The 1,391-nt window shown below is 41.9% G+C and overlaps 1 protein-coding gene across 2 annotated transcripts in view; it reads left to right on the top strand.

Annotated features, from left to right (window-relative positions):
* The window catches only part of HOXB8 (homeobox B8), a 2,108-nt gene extending 1,210 nt beyond the window's left edge, over window positions 1-898 (top strand). The window contains exon 2 of one of the 2 annotated variants that reach the window (XM_009330145.1): window positions 22-898. In XM_009330145.1, the coding sequence (XP_009328420.1) occupies window positions 22-329 (308 nt within the window). In that variant the 3' untranslated portion in view covers window positions 330-898. The remainder of the gene's footprint in view (window positions 1-21) is intronic. The other variant, XM_009330146.1, reaches the window with a different exon arrangement.
* Window positions 899-1,391: the final 493 nt, after the last annotated feature.

Raw genomic sequence — 1,391 nt, forward strand, 5'->3', positions numbered from 1 at the left:
CCAACCTTTGCCCTTCCCCAGCAGCCGCTGGACGGAGGAGGGGGAGGCAAACCTACAGCCGCTACCAGACGCTGGAACTGGAGAAGGAATTTCTATTTAATCCCTACCTGACCCGCAAACGGAGGATCGAGGTCTCGCATGCCCTGGGATTGACAGAAAGGCAGGTCAAAATCTGGTTCCAGAACAGGAGGATGAAATGGAAAAAGGAAAACAACAAAGACAAGTTTCCCAGCAGCAAATGCGAGCAGGAAGAACTGGAAAAACAGAAAATGGAAAGAGCCCAGGAGGTGGACGAGGAAGGGGAAGCACAGAAGGCGGACAAGAAATAAAAGGATTTTTAAGGACTGAAAGGCAAGCGCTGCTGGGGTGGAAGAGCCCCTGAGCCCCACGTTAATGGCAGTTAATGTAAGGGAGGGGTGGGAAAAAAACCAACAATGCATAGAAAAGAGAAAGGAAAAAAAAAAAAAACCCTTTTATTGCTGTAAAACAATATAGCTGTAAGCACCACTTTCCTGATTATCCTTTGATACAATGAACAGTATGCAAAAGTGATCGGGAGGTCTCTCCTGCCTTTTGCCAGTTATTAACTAGTGGTAGTGTAACGCAATAGCTTATGTAAAACATGACTGTGAAATTCTCTCTCTCTCTCTGTCTTTCTCTCTGTCTCTCTCTTCTGTCCGGGGGGGTGGGTTGGTTAACATAGCTTTCAATGCTATAGGAGTTACGTGAAATTACATTTGTGCACTTTTTTTTTTTTTAATTTTCCACCTTTTTGGTTGTGATTTATCTGTATGTACTGGAGGTAGCTATTGAAACAAACATCCCAACAACATGAAACTGCCTATTTATGCTATAGTTATCTCTCCCTTTCTCTCTCTTTCTCTCTTTACTTTCCATACTTCTGTTCTGTTATTTGGTTCGGGATTTTCTTTCTTTTTTTTTTTTTTTGTTTACAGTTTTTAAATGTCTCTTCCAAAAAAAAGCGAAAAAAAGAAAAAAAAAGACAAGAAAAAAAGCGTTTTTCTCTCCTTTAGTTAGCATGCGCACAGTGAAGCAAGTTGTAAAGTGATCTTTAGGTTAACTGTGAAAAAGAATGTATACTGTATACGTGAATTACTTTATTGGGGGAACTAATGATATATTTTGTTGTTCTTTCATCACTTTGTTCTATTGTCTAAACCTGGAAGCGGCGGAAGAAAGTTACAATAAAGTTTACAAGCGAGAATTCCGTGACATCATTCTTTTACCCTGCTCCATTTCCTCCAGGACCACTTTGATAGAAAGGAAATAAAAGTCAATTGTGTCGGAGCTGCAGCCCTGGCCATCAAAGACTTCTTTGCCTGGAGAGATGCTGGCGGGCTGGATCGCTGCTGGGACGGGCGGAGGCAGGG

Source organism: Pygoscelis adeliae, unplaced genomic scaffold (genome assembly GCF_000699105.1).
Source record: "Pygoscelis adeliae isolate BGI_AS28 unplaced genomic scaffold, ASM69910v1 Scaffold338, whole genome shotgun sequence".
Lineage (NCBI taxonomy): Eukaryota > Metazoa > Chordata > Aves > Sphenisciformes > Spheniscidae > Pygoscelis > Pygoscelis adeliae.